The 23,262-nt window shown below is 45.8% G+C and overlaps 1 protein-coding gene across 5 annotated transcripts in view; it reads right to left on the bottom strand.

The window, feature by feature from the left end:
- Positions 1-23,262, bottom strand: part of naaladl2 (N-acetylated alpha-linked acidic dipeptidase like 2) — a 177,677-nt gene that overhangs the window by 132,016 nt on the left and 22,399 nt on the right. For 2 of the 5 annotated variants that reach the window (XM_077023403.1, XM_077023407.1), the window contains exons 2-3: positions 18,736-18,889; positions 2,611-3,085 (exon numbers count right to left, since the gene is read on the bottom strand). In XM_077023403.1, coding sequence (XP_076879518.1) covers positions 2,611-3,085; positions 18,736-18,793 — 533 coding nt within the window. In that variant the 5' untranslated portion in view covers positions 18,794-18,889. Of the gene's footprint in view, positions 1-2,610; positions 3,086-18,703; positions 18,890-23,262 lie in introns of all 5 variants that reach the window. The other 3 variants (XM_077023405.1, XM_077023404.1, XM_077023406.1) reach the window with 3 other exon arrangements.

Below are 23,262 nucleotides of genomic sequence, written 5' to 3'. Positions count from 1 at the left end.
TGGTGTTTAAAGAGCACAAAGAATGCACACAGCCAGCCTGGCTGTATCAATTATGGTCCTGTAATTAAGAGTGAGAGCCTCACGGAGAAAAACAGGCCATTAGAGAGACCCAAACAGTGAGAAACACACTTCTTCTAGGGATTCTGGGCTAATCCAATTTTACTGGAACTGTTCTTCATCCACACAGTCTTTGAAGTGCAAATGGGATCAGAATCTAAGAAATAAACATAGTGGCATGGCAGAAAGTCCTCTACAGAAGAGGCAATTAACTGAGAAACAACAGAGTGAATGAAAATAGGACAATGGACCTGTGTATATGTGTAAGTATGTGAATGCTCCTTGCCTGGTGAAAAAATGAAATATCATTTTTTATTGTAGTTGGATCTGGACCTACCAGTCAATGAAGACAAATGACTATCAACACACCATGGCATCTGAATGTTTTCCTTTACAGTCCCTCATGTAAGTGACGCGGTTTTGTTCTATTGACAAGAGCACCGCACAGAAAATGTGCAGCAGGAAACTCAGAAGCCAGCCAGAGCTGATGTCCTGAATTAGTTCTAATGAGGTTATTAGCATGTGCACTGAACCAGTTAGAGGAAGGTCTTCAAAGCCTTCTTCAATCTCCAGCCAAGCATTTCTGACAGGCTGGAGAGGCCTCCGATTAATGTAGGAGAAGAGGAGATCTGCTCCTACCATGAGACGCAGGAGACAGGGCAATCAGCTCCTATCATGAGACGCAGGAGACAGAGTGATCTGCTCCTACCATGAGACACAGGAGACAGAGTGATCTGCTCCTACCATGAGGCACAGGAGACAGAGTGATCTGCTCCTACCTCGAGACCCAGGAGACAGAGTGATCTGCTCCTACCATGAGGCACAGGAGACAGAGTGATCTGCTCCTACCTCGAGACACAGGAGACAGGGCAATCAGCTCCTACCATGAGGCACAGGAGACAGAGTGATCTGCTCCTACCTCGAGACACAGGAGACAGGGTGATCTGCTCCTACCATGAGGCACAGGAGACAGAGTGATCTGCTCCTACCTCGAGACACAGGAGACAGGGCAATCAGCTCCTACCATGAGGCACAGGAGACAGAGTGATCTGCTCCTACCATGAGGCACAGGAGACAGAGTGATCTGCTCCTACCTCGAGACGCAGGAGAGAGGATGATCTGCTCCTACCTCGAGACCCAGGAGACAGGGCGATCTACTCCTACCTCGAGACACAGGAGACAGAGCGATCTGCTCCTACTATGAGACACAGGAGACAGGGCGATCTGCTCCTACCTCGAGACGCAGGAGACAGAGTGATCTGCTCCTACCTCGAGACACAGGAGACAGGGCGATCTGCTCCTACCTCGAGACGCAGGAGACAGGGCGATCTGCTCCTACCTCGAGACGCAGGAGACAGGGCGATCTGCTCCTACCTCGAGACACAGGAGACAGGGCGATCTGCTCCTACTATGAGACACAGGAGACAGGGTGATCTGCTCCTACCTCGAGACACAGGAGACAGAGTGATCTGCTCCTACTATGAGACACAGGAGACAGAGTGATCTGCTCCTACCTTGAGACACAGTTGTCTCATTTCTCCAGGTTCCTCATGAAATCTCCATCTTGAAACTGCTTCTTGTTGGCCCAATGTGACTTAATCCAAACACACCATTTCCCCATATACACCACTCCAAACACACCACCTCCCCACAACAGACTGCACTCCATTTCCACTGCACTGTAAATAATGCAATTATCTTTATAAATATTCTCATTTCCGTAGGCACTGTTGTGAATGCCGGGAAGGCGGAGATGTGGCCTGAATAAGCGATCACAATATTATGACTTCTTGCCTTTGCAGCCTTTGCCCATTATGAGGTTGCCTTGTTAGCTCCAGAAAAGGTCTGAACCAGGCTACCAGCAGTTCAGAGCGAACAATGAATGTGATGAAATAAATAATGAATCAACAGTCCTGAAAACACTGTTTCGGGAGTGAGACTGACTCAGTTCAGCACAAACTGAAAGCGTGAGTTATCTCTCTAACACACATACACGTGCTTCTTGTGATCTCCGACTCCAAAACCGCATCTACCCACGTGAGGTTGAATGTATCATTTTAGCTTTGTTACCCGCGTGAGATGTCAGTCTCCGTGCGAGTCACGTGCATGTGGCTGGTTGCATGAGGTGCACAGTACATGGTATCACCACTGGGGGATATAGGCTGTTCTGTTCTCTGCCTGCAGGACTGTGTCGGGGGCAGGCGGCTCCCACAGCGCCTGTCCTTAGAGAAACCGCATCTGGTATGCAGGGACGGCAGGCCAGAGTGTCCTTCAAGCCTCCGCTACACTACAGTGCCTTCATTCAACCTCCATGTTTGCTACAAGGCAGTTTTTCCTCACCCTGAAGTTTTGTGGCTCTGTGCAGCCTCCGTCTTTAACGTGATCATGGAGTCTAACTCCACAGCAACACTGAATTATCTGCATTACTTATTAATTAAAAGCTTAGCTGAATTTAGATCAATAATGATTGGAATACCAATAATCCAGTTTTCTATTTGGTTGAAAATTTTAAAAGGCTGTTTAGTAGTGAACGGAGTAACAGATTGTGCTGACCTGAAGAGTGTCTGGATCTTCTCGGCCGTGATGCTCTGCGTGACCCGTTCCAGAAGGTCCGGCCTCGTGCTGGGTTTGTCAGGCTGCTTCCTGGGGCTTTGGGCGTACAGGCCGACGAGCAGTCCCAGGAGGAAGACTCCTGCCACGGCCAGCAGGTACTTGGCCACGCAGGTCCCACTGCTCCTCTGGCCCTGGGGGAGGACCCTGCTGGAGCAGGAGGCGTAGTTAGGGTCTTCCTGCAGGCGCTGGAAGTGCCCGTGGGGAGACATAGACAGCTGGATGGGCTCCATGTCCGGGTCAGGTCGCGTCTCCATACCCTCCAGGCGGAAGCGGTCCAGGCCCGGCTCCTCCAGCTCCTTCTCCATCTCCCACTCCATCTCAAGTGGCGCCCCCTGCAGGTCCTCAGTGTCCAGGTCACGTGTGAGTGTGGAGTTAACGCGGCTGGCACGCACCATCCTGTACGCCATATCTTGACCTGCACACACACACACACACACACACACACACACACACACACACACACACACACACACACAAATGGAGATTGCGGTGGAGAGATTACACTATGATTAAAATGGGACTTGACAGAAACGCATCATAAAACATCAAATAAAGTGAGATGATTCGGTTTGCGATCATGGTACTATAATCAGAATTGTTCCATCATGATAGACAGAAATAAAATCTATGCCAATTAAAATGCGCATATTTGAATATTAAGCAGAAGATCTAGATGGTGAACAGATTACTTTTCACTTTCACACGTGAAAGCGCGTGAACGAAGGTAAATAAAATAACACTTCACATGTAATTGTGTGGTTACCACTACCTCATAGACACAAAGCCTTCAGCTATGTCAGACAGCCACTACTGCATCCACTGTGTTAGCAATGCAAGGCTTTCCAAGGAGAGGCACGAAGAGAACTGGGGTACAGTAAAGATACAATAAAAACCTCATCTGACATCGGGGGGGGGGGGGGATCCCCTGATAAAATAAAATGTTCTCTGCATGTTAAACACTCAGATTCCACTTGCTCACACACACGTACACACAGTCATTATATAAAGTTAAAATTAAATGTTCTCTGCATGTTAAACTCTCTGATTCCACTCACACACATATACATGCACTCACGCACGCACACGCATGTACACAGGCATTTCATCTCCATGATTGCTGTTAGATCAGACCAGGCAGAGCAGCATTCTCTTGTTTTTGGAGCAAAAACATGATTTATTTTGTGTCCATTGTATTTGAATGGGATGCTCTCTACCTGGGGGGCTCTCTACCTGGGGGGCACTCTGCCTGGAAGGATCTCTACTTGGGGGGATATCTACCTGGGAGGCTCTCTACCTGGGGGGCTCTCTACCTGGGGGGCACTCTGCCTGGAAGGATCTCTACCCATGAGGCTCTCTACCTGGGAGGATCTCTACCTGGGGGGATCTCTACCTGGGAGGATCTCTACCTGGGAGGATCTCTACTTGGGGGGATATCTACCTGGGAGGCTCTCTACCTGAGAGGATCTCTACCTGGGGGGCTCTCCAAAGGGAGGGGAGGAGAGGCAGAATGCAAAGGCCTCTTCAGCTGGCAGATTCTATGTGATTTGTGCATTTTCATGCTTGACTTAATCAATATTAATGAAGCATCCTGTGGTAGATCTGAAGTGTACCTGAAACTGGCCCCCATGTCAGCAGCATTGGCACTGGTCCAGGGCATCGTGGGTGGCAGGCGAGGCAGTGTGCCATGTGTGGACAGACTAACAGTGCCTCTCAGGCAGTGTGCCATGTGTGGACAGACTAACAGTGCCTCTCAGGCAGTGTGCCATGTGTGGACAGACTCACAGTGCCTCTCAGGCAGCGTGCCATGTGTAGACAGACTAACAGTGCCTCTCAGGCAGTGTGCCATGTGTAGACAGACCAACAGTTCCACTCAGGCAGTGTGCCATGTGTAGACAGACTAACAGTGCCTCTCAGGCAATGTGCCATGTGTAGACAGACCAACAGTGCCTCTCAGGTAGGGCACCACGTGTAGACAGACTAACAGTGCCTCTCAGGTAGGGCACCATGTGTAGACAGACTAACAGTGCCTCTCAGACAGTGTGCCATGTGTAGACAGACCAGCAGTGCCTCTCAGACAGTGTGCCATGTGTAGACAGACCAGCAGTGCCTCTCAGGCAGTGTGCCATGTGTAGACAGACTGACAGTGCCTCTCAGGCATTGCAGCACGCGTAGACACGCAGGCAGTGCTTGATGGCCTGGGCCACACAGGTGTCACACAAGATGGGGGGGCCCCTGTGTGGGACACACTGCACAGACTGCATGGCTGTCAGCTTGAAGGCAGCTGGGTGGGTGTGTTGATAGCCACAGACGTTATGCAAAAGTACAATACTACAGAACATGGAAATCTCAGCAGAACTGCAGTGTGACTGCCACACGTCACCTGAGCCACCTACTCATGGGAAATGCTCAGTATTAGTGTGCATGACTAAACAGAAAACAATGTGCAATGTTGCAGAATGTGACATTTACAGCAGTCTAACTGCGCCCGGACCAAACATAAGGACTAAGCAGATCCCCGCTGCTACACCGCTAAAGGGCTGCTTAACTTTGGTCTTCGCCACAGGAGAATGAAGAACAAAAAAATCGAGGAGTGTGGGCAGCGCCTAGCACTGTTTCACCATCATCTGGCCAGAGAGGAGTCTGTCAGGGGCCTTAGTTAAACAGCATGAAACCAGGTGTCAATCATTCCAACCCTGCACCCCAATACACGGGGCTAAAGATAACACAGTTCAGAGCAGAGCTGCACAGGTCTGAAGGTAATTAGAACAGAAATGTTTTCAAGTTGTCATGAACAAGCCAGGTTTAACAAAGCCTGAGACCAGTTAAAAACTGGTTTCCTACCCAATCAACTGTGAGCTTTTCCAAGATGTCAAAGCTGAAGAATGATCATATCCAGTATGGGACAAACTCATCTGTTTGAAAGCACGACAGCTGAGCGCTTCATCATCAAAGAACGGAAAGTCTTATTAAACGTCTCCCTCGTTTTCGTCTGTATGTGGAGCAGTTGTGAAAAACAGCTGGACGAACCAGCGCTGGTCTCCGTCCCAGCAGTGAGAAACGCTTGACTTGTGAATTCTGATCAATACACAGAGGTGCCGGAGACACCAGCATGATGGAGACGTATCTGATTCAGAAGCCACGATGCCTGTTGCAGGAACAGACCCACCAGAGCAACAGATCAATGACATACACATGCATCTATTAAACACACTTCTACTCGGAGGGCTCTAAAGTGGAATCATGATTATTGAGGCTATCTATCACCCTAAAGTGCAGAGGGAGATATTGCATCCATTCATACCACTGTGGAATGCAGTCTGTGGCAGATTCGATAAAGAGAATCAGCACAGCTTGAACCCCCTAACAGGGATTAAGACAGGCACCAAGATCGTTACAGCTGGAATTACACTAACACTCGTTCATTAGAATCCTCCGAAATGCGCAGGGAGAGGACCGGTCTCCGCTGTGAAACTCTTTGTACTGTGGGAATCTTTTTTAAACCAACATTTTCCTCTTTGAAGGTATAAATCTACAGCTAAACAGCTTTCTGATTTCCCCAGTGCAGCAAAGAAAACCTGTTGGGCATAAGTGTATTAGCGCAGTGTGTCGTCCGGCAGGGGGGGTGGTTGTGTGGGGGAGTCAGCGCATGTGAGATGTGATGACAACGTTTGGTGCACTTTGTTAAGCACATGGTCAGGCTAGAAATGAAGAATGACTCGTACAATCATCCCACCATTAGCTGCGCTGACGTCTATGGTGAACTGCTCTCTGATTGTCGTCACGTGACCCGTGGAGATTCATCCGTAAACTTCAGGAGCATCACCGGGATGTGCAAGTCGAGTTTGGCACATTCACGATAAATGACCGAGTTTGATCAGTGCGTGTGTGTCTCGTTGGGATTAGCCTATATTTCTGACAAAGCAGGCACAGGATTAAACTGGAATGTATTACAGCCATTTAAGTTTGGACAAACTGATAATCATTTAAATTACTACAGCTGTGGTCATTTTTTCAGCAAGGTGTGTGCTTGATGTAAACACATTACCCATTCTTCCAGATCTCCATGGTGATAAACATATTCCTAGTACAATACATGAAAAACCTTTAGCAGCAATTACATTTTTAAATTAGGGAAATGTATTACATATTTGTTTGTTCATGTTTACCATAAAAATATGAACAACTTCATGAATATTGGAGCATTGTGGTTCTCTCAGTGTCCTGGTGACCCACCCAACCGTGAACAGCGTACACTGATCAGATAAAACTACACTCTGGCTTTGGGCCACAACTTCAGAGGTCAGAGGTCTTCATTTCTCTGAATCTGTCCGGCAACATCTGTGTCCTGACTACGGTTAGCCTCACGTCTGAGGGTCTGTACACTAACCGCATCATTTCATACTTGTTATCAGGCACCTAATCCCATATGTGCACATATGCTCAATCTAATCAGTCTAAGCAGTTTAACTTTGACAATCTGGATAAAAACAAAACAACAGCAAATGATTTTATCTGTCTCTAAATTGACTGCTTATTATAACAAAATTCTATTACTATCATTACTAAATAACTACATTATAACTGTAAGGAATGCCACCTGATCTCCACCTAACCAGCCTCACCTGACACTCATCACCACACCCCCTGTATCTCTACTTAAACGCCCACATTCCACTTCCTAGTCGCGAAGTATTGCCGACTCATGCCGCATACCAAGCCTTTCTATTACCTGTCTGCTTTCCTGTGTTCCGACCCTCGCTTACGTCCCCGACCTCGTCTCCTGCCTAGTCCCTCTGTACCTCCTGACTTCGGCTTCCCCGGTATGACCCTGGACCGTCCTGACCACGCCAAGACAACGCAGTTGTTACTAGTGCTCGTGATACACCTGCCTGTGCTTGTACCAACGTTTCATTTCAATAAAAGCGGTGTTCTTCCGCATTTGGATCCCTCTCTGCCTGTTCAATACGTTACAATAACTATTATTACTAACTTATTTTACATGAGAATTTTTATCAAACCAAAGAAAAAATTCTTACATTTTGGGCAAAGTCCTAAAGGGGAAATTTGGGAAACGGGCCCAGTGCAGCCCTGACTCCTGCAGCCCATCCTTAGTCCATGTGATGACATGTTTCTGATAACAGCTCAGAACCTAAAATGTCTAAAATGTGAAACGTCAGCCATTTTTTTAAAAGCCCTGAGACAAAGTACAATAAATGTCTAACAAAATTGCAAACGTTCTTTAGACAAAAGGACAGCAACTCCGTAGCCTACATTCCCTGAAGATTTGCATCCAGTGAAATTCGTTTTTGGTGAATGTCACTTGCAAGCAGGGTGCATCTAAATATAGTGAGTGTCTCAGTAGTGTTCAGCTTACACAGATCAGTCATTATCACCCAGTGCTGTCACAAATAGAATGTCACCTTCAGGTGTAAATGAGGTCTTTCCTGTGTGTGACACAGTGATAGATCGCCACGCTGGCTGGTCTGCATGACAGCATGGGCAGGGCAATCACAAATAACCAACACTGTGTTTGATCCAGAAACGCTCTTCCTTTTTTTCCCGCACATGTATGTCATATATAGAAGGGACACAAGTTCAAAAAGGAGGAGTGCTTTTCCAAAAGTGTAACACGCACAGCACTAAAGGAGGCGTTATTAACTGCCCTGATCAGTGACAGAGGAGGCAGTTACGATCCTGATAATATCATCAGTGCTCTGGAGAGATCAGGAGTTTTTTTACCACTGAAGCACATGGCCGGTGGTTCTGGTCATCACCACGGAAACACATCTCCACTGTTTCAACACAGTGCTGCTCTAGTTAGTCACTATAGGTAGTTCAACAGAATTACAACCTGCCCGTCAAATGGACCTAAACAACAGAAGTGAAATCTGCTTGGAACAAACACTATAGCGTCGCGTTTATGTTTAGACGCGACAGGAGCTGATATTTTCCACATTTGCAGCGAACCGAATCAGAGTTCACACGAAACATACTCCAGACCTCCGATTTCAGGAAGAGCTGAGATCGATTTCCTGCACCGCTCTCGGGATCGAAAACCGCTTTCACACTTGACCAAACATACCAAACTCGCAGAGCAAGCAGTCCAGGGTCAGGAAAAACCCTCTAGTATGAAAACACCCCTAAACCTGTGGGTCTACAGTGCTGAAAATGTCCATAACCCTAACTCTAACACCCCTAACCCAAACCCTAATACCCCTAACCGTGTGAGTCTACAATTCTGATATATAAATGTTGCATTTTAATGTATAGCAGGGTGGAGATATTTGGAATATATAGATTATATGCAAATGTCAGAGGATTCTCTTTTAATGGTGCAATGTTGTATTTACCCTGTCTAGCTGTACAGTGGATTCAAAAACATATATCCTTATGTACAAGTTTTTTTAGCTCATATATATTAATGGAACTTTTCTATTCCATTCCTTTGTGTGTCATTGCTGTGTGGCTTTGACACAAAACCCCAAAAGGAATAAAAACATGTTCGCTTAGCTCTGTATCTACTGTTTCTCAGTAAGAAAACGGGAAGTCTGAAACCTTTATGGTTTCAGTACGAATTATTCTTTGTGAAGTGTCCATAATAACAACTGCAGTCAGGCTGAAATTGTCCAGTGCATTTTAAGTTTGTATTTTTCTCCCTACATACAGTAAAGCTGCAAAACCCAGAAAGTTGTAGAAGAGTTGGAGATGGAGGCGGCAGGGTCAAACACTTTTAGCCAGAGCCTCTTTGAAAAAAGACTTAAAGGGCTGCTTATATTTAGTCAAGGCCCCCTTAAATATGCCAGGGCCAGTTTGGCAGTGTGGAGTAAGTGTTCTCTCCAGCCATCTGGATGTACCCACCCACCCCCACCCACCCCTCCGTGCCCCGTTGTTCCAAACCTCTGCGTTTCAATCCATTCCAGCCACCCCTCCACCCTACCACACCACCTCCACCCAGCCACCCCCCCCCCACCCCACACCTCCACCCTTGCCAACAGATGGCTCTGCAGCAGGTAATAATGACCCAAGACAAACTCTTAAATTGATTATGCTGTCGTGAGGGCGCACACACAAGGAGCCAACGCTGCTGGGCACCGGAGAGGCCCTGTCACCTCACGCCCACGCCTCCTGCACAGGGCTGGGCCACAAACGGAACAATGACAAAAGAAAGAACTGCAGTCCAAACTTAGCAGACAAGAGTATGAGAGCTGCAACCAGAGGCCTCAATGCTGAGAATTAGCAATCTCAATCAAAACCTATTTTGTGTGGATTAACATCTTATTAAAAAAAGCCTTGTCCAGGGCTGGATATGGGACAGCAGGTGTGGGGGGGACTGGGAGACCACAGAGTGCAGACACAGCAGAGAGCCCTCTGCAGCAATCAATGTCATGTGACAGCCATTACGCTAACAAATGACCGCTCTCGTGGACGCGAGCTCCATGTGAAGGCTCACCAGTCTCTGCCTTAACGTGTCTACTCAATCTCAGCTATTTGAGTGCACGAGGGCCTCCTGGTCACCCCTATTCCCCATGTTTATTTCACAAGCCCACGTGCGGGGGTTTGTTGCCAGCTAAGATAAATATGGGTCCTGCTCTTTCCCTGTACAAAACATCTATAGACTCACAGGCATAACAAGTGGATTACTGAGCAGCCACAATTAATCACGCTTGGGGCCACTCTGTGGCGCTTGCTCTCCCCTTGTCTCTCACTCTCCATCCTCCCACTGTTCACCTCTCAGAACTCAACGGAGGTGCTACCACACACTGCCAAATTTTACACCACTAAAATGCATCTGTAATCACTGGTGAAAGTCCCTCCTTTCCCTCCGTAATTTGAAACCAGCTTGTCGGGGGCACAGGAGGCCAGCGCCTGCTGGATAAGGGTGCTGGGATCATCAGAAGGACATGTTTCACCACGCAGCGAGGTGCAGGTGCCCAGGGATGCGTCAGTAGATGCATGCGTGTATCTACTGCACGTGAACAGACGCCTCCACCTCTACCTCCCCAAACTGCCCAACACCCCCCCCCCTCCAATACCCCCCCCCCCCCCCCCCCGTTACTCATCCCAATTTCACATCAGTCCAGAGAATGCAGGTCAGACGGAGGAGCAACCAGCAGGTGAGCACAGCTCTTCACCCCGGACTGGGATCTGCTCTGGGAGCTCTGGTGGAGACGCTCTGTGTCTTTGTTGGTGGAGACACTCTGTCTTTCTGGAGACACTCAGTGCTGGGCTCCAGCGCTCTTCAGCTGAGGGAGGTTTTAGTTATCTGCTCGCTTTCTTGGCCTTGTCTGCGTTGCTTTGAGACTCAGCAGCAGAGGTCACTGGGGCCTCCTCTTCTTTCATGAGTCACAGCTCCTAGGGGGAAAATGCTTTCTGAAAGTTCTCCTCTGTACTCTGTAACGTCCAAAAAACTCTGAACTGCCTTCATGAGACTTTTGTTTTCTCACACACACACACACACACACAGATGCGTGCGCGCACACACATGCGCGCGCACACGCAAACACGCACACACGCGCTCACACACACGCACACAAAAGCCACCAGCGGCCAAGCGTTATTTCTGCTCCATTAATTAATTTTGACAAATACTTAATCTCTATTTTTTCTTAATTCCCCCAGGTTCAGATGTGGGGTGCGACGAGCCCGTGCTGACCGAATGAAGGACGATGGGGGGACGCGTGGCGGTGAAGCTGACCATGCCTGTATTTAGAAGTTCATCAAAAAACAATCACCTCTGTGTGGGTGATAGATTTCAGTTGCAGTGCACCATTAATCATGGCCGTGGATGAGAGCACAGTTTCCCCAGAAAGAAAACGTTCACTTCCACATCAACTAGTAGCCGTAATAAACCAATAGTGTGTTTAAATTACCCCAAATCATCTTTAATTGATTGCATGTGATGTAGCAACATGCCTGTTCAGTAATTACTGGCTAGACTATAATTAATTAGGAAAACAATAAACACTGGGGTCCATACGCAATCTTTAAAACCCTGAGTGACACGTGCACGTCACTTGAAGCATTAGGTGTGGGTATAGACACAGAGTGTTAGTACAGCATTCACAGTTTTCAGGATCACATAATATATATTAGGGATCTCTTCTAGACATTCTCTCTGTAGTACTGACTTGTCCTTTCTATATGTAGATCATGGAGTTATAGAAGCAAATGTCAGAGGGGTTTACAGTTATAAACGCATTCCACATAAAGGGGTTGGTTGTTTTGGATATTCATTTTCACAGTCCAAAGACAAAGAAATGTTTCCCAATTACACAACTCTTCTGGATGAATAAATAAAGAACTGTTTATGAACCTCTAATATATGGACTATATATGACATGGACCATTCCTAGGAATAATTGTTGGCATAACTAATTTATTCTGGGATTTCCGATCCAGAGCCAGTTGTGTTTGCAGACGAGCAGGCCCCCACCAGAGAGGTGTGCGGAGAGAAGGGACCGTATTCTTTAACCGTATTCTTTAATTTCATGGCTCCTTAACTTTCATACAGTTAATTTTACTTGTGCCTCACCATATTCCTGCCTATTGTGTGCAATTTCTCAAGAAATTACAGGGAAGTTTAGAGCAGGATGCGGCGAGTGAGCACATAACAATGGCAGGGCAGAGATGGCAGTGCGTGGCTTCACACACAACACTGTTCAGGAGGCTTTAAAAGAAGAAATGATAAAAGAATGGAATATGAAAACACTCCCCACCTCAAAAGAGTGTAAATGTAGAGCCCTTTATTAAATGTGCAGTATAGCAATGAAAAGAATGAAGACTAACAGACTAAGAGAAAGAGAGAGGGATAAAGGAGAGAAAGGGAGAGAAAGAGAGGGGGCAAGAGGGAGGGAGAGTGAGAGAGAGAGGTAGGGAAAAAGAGAGAGAAAGGGAGAGAAAGAGCAGGAGGGAGAGAGATAGGGATTGAGAGAGAGAGAGTGAGACAATGCCACTGAAATTCAGCATGGATTACTTAGTCAGTAAAAACTGTTTCCTGTGTTTACTGCAGTAGCAAGAATGGCAACCCCAGGATTTAAATGTTCTCAAACATTCAGCACGTCTACACACCACACTCACAGGAAGGCCAAATAACCAGGGAAGTGAACTCTCACCGAGGGTTAGCAAATCTGCCCTGCCCTGCTCTGTCCAACACAGAGCATTCTGTCCTCAATAGGTCATCAAAAAGAAGAAAATGTGTTTCTTCATAGACAAGATATATGCTACAGAAATCATAGTGCTTTGGGTTATTCTTTACCTTGAAGGTTTTGAGTTGAATATATGTTTGCTTTAAAAAAAAAAATCATGGCTGGACATCCTGCCATCACTCTAATCAATATGGGGAATGGATTACAATATCATGGCTGTCAGATGTTGGCAAAATATTTACTTCTCATCCCCGTACCATTTATTTCTAATACATCTTTTAAAATACACTACCCACATAATATGGAAACATCATCACCACAGCAACTGCAATACCAACAACCTCTACCTGTCACAGTTATAATCTCAGACCGGAATAGAAGGTGGAGTGGAAGGTGGAATAGAAGGTGACTAGAAGATGGACCTCTATGAGTCCACCTCTCTCCCTGGGTGAGTTCGCCTCACTCCCTGGTCCACGTCACTCTCTGGTCCACCTCTCTTCCTGGGTGAGTTCATGTGCTCCATCTTCTGGCTTTTCATTCTTCACGTCTCCTCAGCGTAGTGATGGGTGTCCTACTACACTCACGTTTTTACACCTTTCTGCATCCTCATAGGAGTTCCACGTTGTCGCTAAAATGATCCCACTACATTCCCCATCGTTGTCATATATGACCCTCCTGCTGTAGGCAAATTCAGAGATGAGCTGGACAATCTTCTCAGTCTCTTCCCTGTCAGTGGGACTACTCATATTCTTCTTGGAGACGTCACCCTTCCCTTCCTTCAAGCCGCAGTCATCTTACCTTCTTTCTCTCTCCTCTTGACCTCATCCTGTCTTCTCTGACGCACAGAACAGGCAACACACTCCTCGACCTGATCTTCACAGACCTGCCCTGACACTGGATATCATCAGAACTCCCCCTTCACCTCTCACATCATCACATACTATATGTTCTATTCTCGTGTCTCTCAATGTCCACACCGCACCTACACACACACCTCCTCCACTCGTCACGGCCTTCAGCGCTTGTCCCGTCTCCTGTTCCTGCTGCTACAGCCGCCCTTCCTCACCCACACCACCACTACTTTCCCTCTCGCGAATGAGCTGCAGACACGTTCCTCTCTTCTTCTGTGTCCACTCTCGTCCAGGATATCCAGATCTTCCACACCTGCTCCATAACTTTCCCTTTCAAGTTCTCATTGAAAGTTTCAGGCTGTATTCTACAAAGAGAACCTGCATCAGCCTCCCGATCTTCACGGCTTCTTCACCATCTTTTCTTCCGTTTCAGTCTTTCGCATCCCCCTCCACCCACCTCTCCAACATCAGAGGATTTTGTGCCTTCTTTGAGGAGGTTAACGGGATCCATTAGTCTTTCTCTCATCTCTCCATTCACCCAGCAGTCTCTTCCCTCCTGCTCTTAGTCCTCTAACGTTTCTCTCCTCTCCTACACCTCTCCACATCCAGATATACAACTATATGTCTACTGGACTCCATCCCCTTCATACCTTTATCATAAACATCTCTCTTTTATCAGCCACAATCTTCAATGCCACCAGGGTATTATGAAACCCACACTGGGCTGCTCCCATATCAACAACTACCCACAACTGCCCACTACTACACAACACTACCCACAACTACCTCACCCAGAACCAACACCAGGACCCTAATGAGTCTCAGTTCAAAATTACACACTGTATTTAAACTGTTTTACTTTTAGTGCAGAGGTATTTAATGTGGCTATATCAGCAAAACTCATCTGTTACCATAATTCTAGATCTCTCTGCTGTCTTCTAGACCTCTCTGACTTCAACATAGTGAACCACAAGACTACTGTCAGTCCTCAGTAACAGGGTCATCACTCCATTGATAATACTGTAATAATAATACCAATTATTATTATTGTTGTTTTTATTTTACATGTTGTTAATATAGCACATATAGCAGCAAACTGCTACAGGTTATGTTTTCCCAATGTGTCAGTAAAGGTATAAAACTGTTTGTGCTAGCTAATAATACTTTTAGTAGACAACAAAATATTTTGCAAGTCTCTCGGGACAATAACATCTGGTAAAATCCATCAATGTAAATGCTTAATAAAATAATACATCCTGAAAAATGAATTCTGTATTCTGACATATTCTGTTCAGATTTGGCGATGAATCAAGGCTGCAATATGGGCTCTATGTTATATTTGCATATCTGCTAAAATAAGTATATATTTTTTAAGTATATTTTAAAATGTATTCCTGTTGTCACAGTCTGAAGCTACTGACCTTTACAATGTAATTTTAGATGAAAAATAAGTTCATTAATATTTGGCAAATTTTCTACCACTGTGTAAAAACTGAAATGCATTCATAGTAAAATAAAGGTCAGCTTCATTCTCATACACATACAAAAACACATACAACCAGCCACCCAACACACACACACACACACACACACACACACACACCAAAAAAATATGTAATATATGTCAACATGAATGTGCATCAGTGTAGAATAGTTCTATTGTCCCTCTTTTGTTTTGGGGTTACAAATGCCATTTGAGCTGCCATGTGACCCGCCGTGCTCTAGAATAAGGCACAGTAAGACCACAACCTTCTTGACTGAAATGATCTTTTAACATTTCATATTATCACGAACATCAAGCGTGTGTGTGCAGAAACAGACAATCTCCGGCCCGTGTCCAACTCCATTTACACCTCCCTTACATATACTTTATTCATAGAGTCCTAACAGGCCCTGCGCATCCTGTGTGTGGAAGCGGGAGAGAGTGTGTAGTATTAGTCAATGTTTGCGGAAAAAAATAAAAGGTACCATTGGAGGCAATCCATATTCCTCTAAAGGGCCCATGTTGAGAAAGGAAGGATAAATAAATTGGTTTGCTATCACCAGCCTGCAAATTCTCAGACCATGGAAATAGGTCATGCAGAGAGAGGTGCAGCAGGTCTAGATACAGTAGGCTGAAGCCCAGCGCATGTTCTGTTTAAGGCAGCATGTACGGCAATGTAACACTCAATCCCGTGAGCAGATATAGATCTTCACCGCTGGAATGGCAAATATGGGGTACAGCAGTAATATTACTGAAGAGAATGAAGTGACCAGAAGAACACTTGCTGACCGATGGGAACATAGCACTGTTTTAACTGTCATGCTGAAACAGTTAAATAACACAATTATTCACTGTATGTTTGATGATCTCGTACGTATAAGTACTAAAGGGAATATTTGGCTGTTTGAGTTAGTTTGCTACCTGAAAAAGCCGATCATCAGTTTTGCTGAGGAAAAGTCCAACATTTTGCAGGGCTAGTCAAGCCATGTTTGTGACGTTTTAGTCGGATCAGTGTAGTATTTCACATCTTATGAGCATTCACGAGTCTGTGTGAGTACAGTTCACACACTACACCACCACTGCCATCAAACGCAAGATGTTAAAACACAGTTTACTGACACAGTGCCCCATTTATTAGCAATCAAGCATGGACATTTCAGCTCTCCTGTCCTGCTTATTTAAATATTGCCCTTATTAACTTAACGGTCAAAAATAATTGTGCGATTGTGCTTGTGTGATTAGACTGACTCAAACAAAAAAGGAACTTCTGGTGCACAATCTCTAATAGCAAATAATCAATTAGCAAGTCAGGAGTACTGGAAGATGATAAAGAGTCTTCATTTCTCTCTCTCTCGGCCTCTCTCTCTCCATCTCTTCCCTCTGTCTCCCTCTTCTCTCTCTCCATCATCTCTCTCTTCCCTCTCCCTCCCACTCAGTCTCTCACTTTCTCCTACTCCCTCTCCCTTTTCTTTCCCTCTCTCTCTCTCTCTCTCTCTCTCTCTCTCTCTCTCTTTCCTTCTACCTCTTGTATTCTCTCCTACCCCTCTCCTACTCTCTCCCTCTCTTTATCTCACTCACACGCACACACGCACACACACACACACACACACACACACACACACACATACACGTGCTTTCACACACACACATGCAGTTTCTCTAGTTAATCCAATTCTTGAATGACAGTCAAGGTGAAAACCAAAATGGATAATTGTATATTGAAAACTGAGAAGACATTTGATGCAAAAGGTTTGGTGAAAAAAAGGTGCACAACTAGATTAGGCACGTCAAGGTTAAAGGTTAAAGGTTGAATGACTTAGTTGAATAACATGCATGATTCATGTCCAAATTGTGTCTGAAGACAGCTGTATTAAGGCCTAAGCCCGTCAGGACAATGCCCTCACGAGCACGCTCTGTTAATAGCACTTCAGCATGGCCATATCCTCTAGACATATATCTGTGGAAGAACCATTTCATGATTTATTGATGTAAGATCAATATTGATAGGCTTGCTTTTACACTGTGAATCAGCCTTCCTGTCAGAATTTAATTTAATGTATGAGGGTCACCAGGCCCACAGCCTCAATGTTAAGAGTTTGAATCCCTGCTGCATCTTCCTATATGCTACTAACTTAAAGCACTGTAGATCCACTCGCCCCAGAATATAGATGCTTATAAATTATATACAAACAAGTCTTTTTGAAAAGCTAAGCTTTTGAAATCAATTCTATCCCAATGTATTACAATGGAATCAGCAATCGTACAGCAAGACACGGACTCTTTGAAGTGTGTGTATGACAGACGGAACCGAACACGGTTTAGGCAGATTAGTGCATTAAGGTAAAATAACAGCAGATGTCCACAGACAAAAGCAATCCATCCCCAAATCAATGTGGGATATCAATGAAAGCAGCAGAGGAGGAACCTTTTAATGAAACCACCGAGGAGTGTTTAATGGAGCCTGCAAGCACATCTTAGCTAACTTTAATATTTCAGTCCACAGATAAAGAACCTGTCATACCCTGCTTCCTCCCGCACAGTGCCGGTTGCCATGACAACGGGAAAGGGGTGCATAGAATCCTTGCTTTTCTCAAATATTAGCTGAAAGATGGCTGCCAGAGTCTACTACATTACCAGCATGGAGAGCCAAGATAGCAATACATGTCTGGACAAAAGAGAAACAACTTAAAGCAGAACTTAAAGCATTCAAATGTCACGAGAGCTCAGTCTCACACACCTCTGTTCATGTGCTGTATACTCTAAAAACAATGACTACAGACAAACAAGTACCTAATTATGGCATTTGTTCCCCTGTATGGATCCACCCTCTCCCCTGTCTGGATCCGCCCTCTCCCCTGTCTGGATCCGCCCTTTCCCCCTGTCTGTATCCACCCTCTCCCCCTGTCTGGATCCGCCCTCTCCCCTGTCTGGATCCACCCTCTCCCTTGTCTGGATCCGCCCTCTCCCCTGCCTGGATCCGCCCTCTCTCCTGTCTGGATCCGCCCTCTCCCCTGTCTGGATCCACCCTCTCCCTTGTCTGGATCCACCCTCTCCCCTGCCTGGATCCGCCCTGTCTCCTGTCTGGATCCACCCTCTCCCCTGTCTGGATCCACCCTCTCCCCCTGTCTGTATCCACCCTCTCCCCCTGTCTGGATCCGCCCTCTCCCCTGTCTGGATCCACCCTCTCCCTTGTCTGGATCCGCCCTCTCCCCTGCCTGGATCCACCCTCTCCCCTGTCTGGATCCGCCCTCTCCCCCTGTCTGGATCCACCCTCTCCCCTGCCTGGATCCACCCTCTCTCCTGTCCGGATCCGCCCTCTCCCCTGCCTGGATCCGCCCTCTCCCCCGTCTGGTCTCATCCTCTGGGGGAACTTGTTCTGCAGAACTCCCCCCTTCATTTAGGCACCTCAGTTAATGAGTTTACAGATCCAAACTGCTTGTTAGCTCTCAGAAGGCTAAGACTGCTGTCTGCAGAGGACGACGGTCCCCCCCCCATAAACACTCCTCACTGTACAGCTTCACACGGGATGTCCTGAGCACTTAAATCTTTATTACCCCTCTCTGGTTCGCTGCCCCACATGCCCAACCTTGATGAGGAGACCTGAGAGTGCAGTTCTCTCCACCCGCCGACCTGCTCGAATCCATTTCTTCATTTCTGGCGGGAATGTAATTATTGCCGAATCTCACAAAGAATCGATTCTCTCCACCACGACTAACTTCATTGAGCTGATGGAGAAAGTTCTGAAAAAGAGAGTGAAATCAAGGTTAACGAAATGAGAGTGGACACAGATTAGAAAACAAAAGAGAAAAAAAACTAAACGAAGATAGTCTCATTTATTACACAGACCACGCCGCCTCTCTGCGGACTTGAGAGAAATTATTCCTTTCTATACATCTATACATCTCAGAGAAAGTATTTCTCCTGGTTCCAGATTTGTGTTCTGCAAAGTGCTGTATTGATCACAGGGTGCTTTTCCTCATTTAGCCTCTAGACAAATTGTGCACATGCTGTTATTCATTACAGCGCAAGGAACCCACACGGAGTTAAACACAAGGAGGACTATGTTCTTGTCCAGAGGTTCCCACACTCCTGTCCAGATGTTCATACCTCACCACAGGTGAGTGCTGAGGAGCACATTGATCCTGCTCTCTCACCAGGTAAATACAACAGGTGCTTCTGGTCTTACTGTAATTCCCAGATAAATAAATGAACTCTAACATGACCCTGCAAAAGCAGACATTTACTTTCTACAATGTTGCTTTTTCAGTATCACCTAGTTTGATTGGTCTAGACTGGAACATGTAATTGTAAACATTTTAGATACAACGTTTGGGTGAGAGATTCTGGCAGTCGGTATTTCTGATCAGCTCTGGTCCTCACCTTGCAACTGTAACAACAGAATCCAGAATGCAGCTGGAGTTAGAGGTAGAGTTAGTGTTAGTGGTAGAGTTAGAGGTAGAGTTAGTGTTAGTGGTAGAGTTAGTACATACTAGTACCACTAAAACTAACTCTACCTCTAACTCTACCACTAACTCTAACTCTAATTCTACCACTAACTCTAATTCTAACTCTACCACTAACTCCAATTCTACCACTAACTCTAATTCTAACTCTACCACTAACTCCAATTCTACCACTAACTCTAATTCTAACTCTACCACTAACTCTAATTCTAACTCTACCTCTAACTCTAATTCTAACTCTACCTCTAACTCTACCACTAACTCCAATTCTACCACTAACTCTAATTCTAACTCTACCACTAACTCTAATTCTAACTCTACCACTAACTCTAATTCTAACTCTACCTCTAACTCTAATTCTAACTCTACCTCTAACTCTACCACTAACTCTACCTCTAACTCTACCACTAACTCTAACTCTAATTCTACCACTAACTCTAATTCTAACTCTACCACTAACTCTAATTCTACCACTAACTCTAACTCTACTGTTAGAGGTAGAGTTAGAGTTAGTGGTAGAGTTAGAGGTAGTGGTAGAGTTAGTGTTAGTGGTTAGTGGTAGCACAGGCATGACTTCATGAGGACACTAAAGACCCACAGACACTAAACACAAAGTGCCTCCATGGATAACGAGGCCCATGTCAAATGTGTTAATATGAAGAGGAGGAGTGTGATCAGGGGAACCTTTACGAGACGAGCAGCAGACAGGTCATTACATCTGAGATGTGATCAGATGTTTCCACAGGAGGCAGTGCTCACCTCTTAGAGTTTGAGCATTCAGACCTTCTGTTCTACACTCATACATGCTAATGGAGCAAACAGATTTAGAGCTCTGTGTCTTCCCCATCACCACATCTCACTCCTTCTTTGTCTATCCGTGTGGGGGATGTGTGTGTGTGTGTGTGTGTGTGTGTGTGTGTGTGTGTGTGTGTGGTTGGGGGGGGGCAGCTGTCATCTCTGTACTTCATTACTCTCATCATAATTCCACAGTAAGGAAATGACACACTGATTGTGTGTAGGCTTGTGGTAATGACTGTTTGCATTTATTTGTGTGTGTGTGTGTGTGTGTGTTTGTGTGAGTATGTGTGTATGTGTTCAAATCTACATCTGTAGAGACAAAACTTCAATTGTCCCCCCAGGGTAATATGAAAGCTCATTTAATAGAAGGAGGGTATCTAATTAAGAAGAGACTCAGGTTAGCGTGACTTTTCCTGATATTTTCCAGTCCATCTTCTAATGATACAGTCCTAATGACTTCATCAGTCTCCTACGAGCAACAAGACAACGACACGCCAGATGTTCTTTGACACATAACTAAACAGCGTCTGCTCCACCTAGAAGCTCACATCACTGGCTTAAGTCGGCCTGCACCGCGATAGAGACCTGTGCACACAGACCTCGGAAGCTGAAATAAACAACCAAAGAGCATGTGAATAAGCCTATCGAGAGTCTAAGGATCCAAAGGTTGCTGATCCTGATACAATCAATGGTGACAGAAGGGAAAAAACCTTTGAACACACCAGCACTGCACATCAGTATTTTACTGCATAGAAGGGAACTAAGACATTAGACAGGCAGGATCTTGGTGAACTGTCACCGTTTTGGATGTCTGGTGTCACATGTGCTGTCCCAGTCCCGGCTGCTGTCTGTTTCCAGGTCAGTGTGACCAAAGACAGACCACATGTAGGAGTGAGAGGGAAACACCCTGCCATCGTCTCACCAGGCTCAGAAACGAGGAGATGACCCAGGAAGCAGCAGGAGGTTCTGGCCAAAATCACACAGCAGACAGCGGGGGGCTACGGGAAGCCCCTCCCACTCAACTTCCATGGCTGGGGTCAGCAAGAGCTTAAAGCTACAGTGGCATTTCAAGGCCTTCGCAGAATTAATGCAGCGGAGCTACACTGGTCTACTGTAGCCGTGCCTGTCAAGCATCAGTCCATCTCATAGCGATGATAAGCACTGATGGCTGGAAATCTCCTATTACTCAAAGCAATCCAACACTCAATTAACAGTCCATTTGCATTCTGGCTGCGATCCACTCTTAGCACTTGACAAATACCCCTTTTCCCTTCACCGCCAGTCAATCGTGAATCATCCCCGCATCCGCATCACGGCCGACATGGGCTCCGCCCCCTGGGAGAGGCCGACGCCTCCCTTTCAACAGCAGCTCTTCCTGTAAAACGTAACCTTCACTAGCCAAGCCCAGCTCATGTATCACTCACCGCTGCTTCTTCTGCCTCGCCTGTTATGGAAGGCCGAGTGTGTGAGGGTGTGTGACACGGAGACGGGCGCTGGGTGGGGCGGTGGGGGGGTGGGATGTTTGGGGGGGGGGTGCAGGGTCAGGCGCTCTCTGGGAAGATGAATGTCGTTGCATTGTACGTATACATTAGTACAGAAATTAGTTTAATTTGTTTACATAATAGAAAATGTGGTAATACCTGTGAGTCATTTCTGTAGGTTAGGACAGCAAATGCAGTCTTAAACAGGGATTGATTAGAAAATATAACATTTGACGGAAGGTAAAAAGACATCAGATTAGAAGAGTAATTAGGCCAGGTGTGCCAAAAACCCTCAGGCCCCTCCCACCGCAGGTCTCAGGCCAATCACACACATGCATTTCCTGCTTTTGCTAACTCATGAATGTTTCACTAGTTTGCTATAGCCTGCATGCATCCAAGTGGAACACCCATGAGATCATGCTGCGATTCTCCGAGACACTTGAGTGTTTCTGTCCGTTCTGTTTCGCCAATACAGACAGGTGCTAAACACAATAAATAAATAAACAAGCACAAATATCCATCAGCCTCTGAGTCTATTTCAGTCTGCAAAATGTTTGAATATTCACACAGGACGCTAGGCTACATCTCTAAAAGTCTTTGAAAGGTTCTTCAAAAAGTGTTTCATGGTAATGGCATTCCATAGGGCACACAGACCAAAGACCTTCTGAAACGTAAAACATTTCAAACAAAACACCACACAAAGGCGGTAAAGGTTGTGAGTGCACTGACCAGTCGCCCACGTGCTGCTGGGTCTGGTAATTACTTTGAGCACTTGACCAGACATCTGTTTACACCTAGCTGTTTGAAATTTCCAAGGTAAGTCTGTACATGCTGTGTGTATGCTGTGTCCCCTGGGTGTTGAAGCAGTCTTCTCATGACACCGAGTAAATTACTTACATTAATCATTTAGAGTCATTACATGGTGTGTAAAGGTAAAATCAAAACAAACTATTTCAGTACCACCCTCTTTCGCAGGGGACACACTATAAATTAAATTTATCGTGAAAGGAATTGCAATTTACTTCAAAGCATTTAATAGAATTAATACAGTTGCACACCATTAACGACTCACTTCCTATATAGCCAAAGAGGTCTGGAGGAGGATCCATTGTGTTTTTATGTTTGTATTTACGGCCTGCTGAGTAAGCGGTTTTACATAGAACACCCACCGCATGCGGCCTGCCTTTAACCAATCAGAGGCAGCTGCCCTCTGGACCAGGACTGCCATTGTATTCTGATATGCAAACAGAGAACAGTGCATAATATGTAGAACATATGCTATATGGCTCAATCGGACGTGCGTGGACAAACCCACGGGTCTCGTGTTGCTTGAGACCGTTTTCATTTCCTCAGCCTGGTAATGTGTAATCT

This window comes from Brachyhypopomus gauderio, chromosome 12 (genome assembly GCF_052324685.1).
Source record: "Brachyhypopomus gauderio isolate BG-103 chromosome 12, BGAUD_0.2, whole genome shotgun sequence".
Taxonomy (NCBI): domain Eukaryota; kingdom Metazoa; phylum Chordata; class Actinopteri; order Gymnotiformes; family Hypopomidae; genus Brachyhypopomus; species Brachyhypopomus gauderio.
The sequence above is the reverse complement of the archived record's forward strand: the minus strand, read 5'-3'. Positions and strand labels throughout refer to the sequence as shown.